The 2,999-nt window shown below is 31.4% G+C and overlaps 1 protein-coding gene across 1 annotated transcript in view; it reads left to right on the forward strand.

Annotated features, from left to right (window-relative positions):
• HELRODRAFT_169050 (hypothetical protein) overlaps nt 1-246 on the forward strand; it is a gene marked incomplete at both ends in the record, with an annotated part of 1,723 nt that extends 1,477 nt beyond the window's left edge. The window contains one exon of the mRNA XM_009014884.1: nt 53-246. Within this exon, the coding sequence (XP_009013132.1) occupies nt 53-246 (194 nt within the window). The remainder of the gene's footprint in view (nt 1-52) is intronic.
• Nucleotides 247-2,999: the final 2,753 nt, after the last annotated feature.

Genomic DNA, 2,999 nt, shown 5'->3' on the forward strand with positions numbered 1-2,999 from the left:
GCTGGGTTCAGGAGAAGTGTTGCCAAAACTATATTTGGGCAAAACCAACCAGAAGATCTGAAAAGAATATCAGTAAACCGTAACGTTGAAAATGAAATAAAATTTGATGGAAAAGACCATTTCATTGGAAAAATTTCGGATGGACGAAAAAGATGTAAATTGTGCCACAAGAAAGTATCAAAGAAATGTTTAAAATGTGATGTTGCCCTACACTTGGAATGCTTTGAACATTTTCACAGGAAATGATTTACCATGAGTATTAACTCATAACGTACCTTTTTAGGAACACTTTGTTTTTTGATCATAACTTACTTTATTTTTTTTAAATTTCATTTTAATTGGCTTTTTTGATGTTTTGAAACTATGCTAAATAAAATATTTCAAAATCACAAAAAAATTTTAAGTCATGCGTTGGAGGGTTAAAATTATTAAAATCTATTAAAATCATTAAAATCGACTTATTAAAATCATCAGAAAATTCATGCAATTTATATTGTCTTAACTTCACGCAACTGTTTGGCCAATTTCCACAGAGAAAATCTCGCCCTTGAATGAGAGTAGTTGTAGATGAAAAATAATGTCACCGCACTGGCCAACAATAAAACCTTATTCGTTACAATTATTTTTTCACTCACCGTTTTCAAATTTCGTTCCAACCGCATCAAAGTTTCATGTTGACTGCACTTGGAATCATTTTTATCTATTTAAAATAAATCTATTTAATTATGTGCTCTATATTTGATCTTGGATTGATTGAAAAATATTTTTTCATGTTAGTTTTATTTCAGGAATTGTTAAAAAAAATGTGTGTACCTATATATGACTTTCATCTGGAATTATTTGAAATGGCTTTTTTGAGTGTGTTCAGTTTATAAACATGGATATAACAAATAATACTTGGTGGTAGAATTTGTTTTCTTATAGCTAAATGTTGTACTTAATGTTGTTAATTAATTTAGTTAATTTGTTAACTAAATGTTGTTACCAATCATCAGTTTAATAAATTCTTTAAATATTATAAAATACTGCATAGTTATGAAAAATTTTAGTAATAAAAGTTGAAATTTTGAAATATTTATGGTACAAGAGTAATTTGTTATTGTAAATGTTTTTTCATCAACAAAAATTCTGCGAGCATTTACGTAAGTACGCATATTTATAATGAATCTTCCTATTGTTAGTAAGTTCCATTTTCTGAATAAACTCAATTTTTAACATTCGCGATTGTCTCTCAACAATTCGTCATTCCCATTCATTCAGTACTTTGAAATATTATTCTTTTAATTAATTGTTATCTAGCCATTTTATTCTATTTCATTATTTCTGAAATGTTTGGTTCATATCATTTGTATTAATATCATTTTTATTCATTCAACGTTTTGAACATTCACATTCACTGAGATAACGAATGAGATAACGAAGTGTGTGTGTGTGTGTGTGTGTGTGTGTGTATGTGATGTGTGTGTGTGTGTGTGTTTGGTGTGCGCGCAACTCATATATTCACGAGTGTGCAGTGCATCAAACTTGAATTCTGAAAAGCTGACATATTTATATCGGCGATAAATTCCCGAAAAATGAAATAAATCAAATAAAAGTATGAACGATGAACATCCATCGAAACATAAACGTTCATCTTTTTGTGTGCAGCTTCCTCTATCAGCCAACAACCAAGTTGAGTTTTCCTTCATGTTTTCAAATTTTTATTTCCTACACCTCAATGAATAACTCAGATGGAAACATGACATAAATTATCTTCATGCACCTTTGTCCATTTTTTTCCATAAAGAGATGTTTTTCTAGTGCTGAAGGTGATGTTGTTGATGATGTTGTTGATGATGATGCTGCTTATGATGTTGATGGTGTTAATGATGATGATGATAATGATGTTGTTGTTGATGATGATGTTGTTGTTGATGATGTTGTTGATGGTGATGATGATGTTGTTGATGATGTTGTTGATGGTGATGATGATGTTGTTGTTGATTATGTTGTTGATGCTGCTTATGATGTTGATGATGTTGTTGGTTATGGTGCTGATGGTGAAGGTGATGGTGGTAAAGACAAAGATGATGTTGTTGATAATGAGGATGATGATGATGATGATGGCGTTTATAACGTCGGTGATGTGGTTGTTGTTGTTGTTGATGATGATGGTGATGGTGATGACGACGACGATGATGATAATGATGATGATAATGATGATAAATGGGGTGATCATTATCAGAATCATGACGATCTTTGATTCAAACACGCTGTATGTTAGAGATCGGGATTTGAAAACAGCAGATAGAGATTTTGCAGTTGCTGGACCTATTTTTTGGAACAGCCTACCCATCGAATTACGTATATACGGGTTATCATTAGCTGAGTTTAGAAAAAGGTCTGAAGACATACCTATTTGGTAACTCCTAGTGATCTCCACCGATGATGGCTTCGCTTTCAACATGCTTCATACAAGGAGAGCGCTGATGAGAAGCAATTATAATTGGCGCTATATAAATACAATATTTGATTTGATTTGATCTTTGTATGCCAAATGATGACGTCATCTTTGATGGTGACGACGATAGTATGGAAGACTAAAAATATTGTTATGTGTTGTCAGTATCACCTTTGATGTTTTAATACCATGATGTTCAGACAAAAGAGGAACGATGAGGAAGATGATGACGACTGTAGAAAAGATGATAATCAGATATAATTTTATTTCATTGTTTGTTTTGCTTGTTTGCTGAATGCTTTTAAAAATTTGCAGTATGTTATAAACGTTGTGAATGGCATGTAGTCGGTCTATGGCGTTTCTTGTTACCATATTGTTGTTGTTGGGTCTTGTTAACAGTTGTTGTTGTTGTTGTTGTTGTTGTTGTTGTTGTTGTTGTTGTGTTGTGTTGCATGTTGTTGTTAACTTGTATATGTATGCTGTATTTTAATATTATGTTTTAATCTTATAATAATAAAGTCACACATACAATATGTAAAAATGAAATCACACATATACA

Source organism: Helobdella robusta (genome assembly GCF_000326865.2).
Source record: "Helobdella robusta unplaced genomic scaffold HELROscaffold_14, whole genome shotgun sequence".
NCBI classification, from domain to species: domain Eukaryota; kingdom Metazoa; phylum Annelida; class Clitellata; order Rhynchobdellida; family Glossiphoniidae; genus Helobdella; species Helobdella robusta.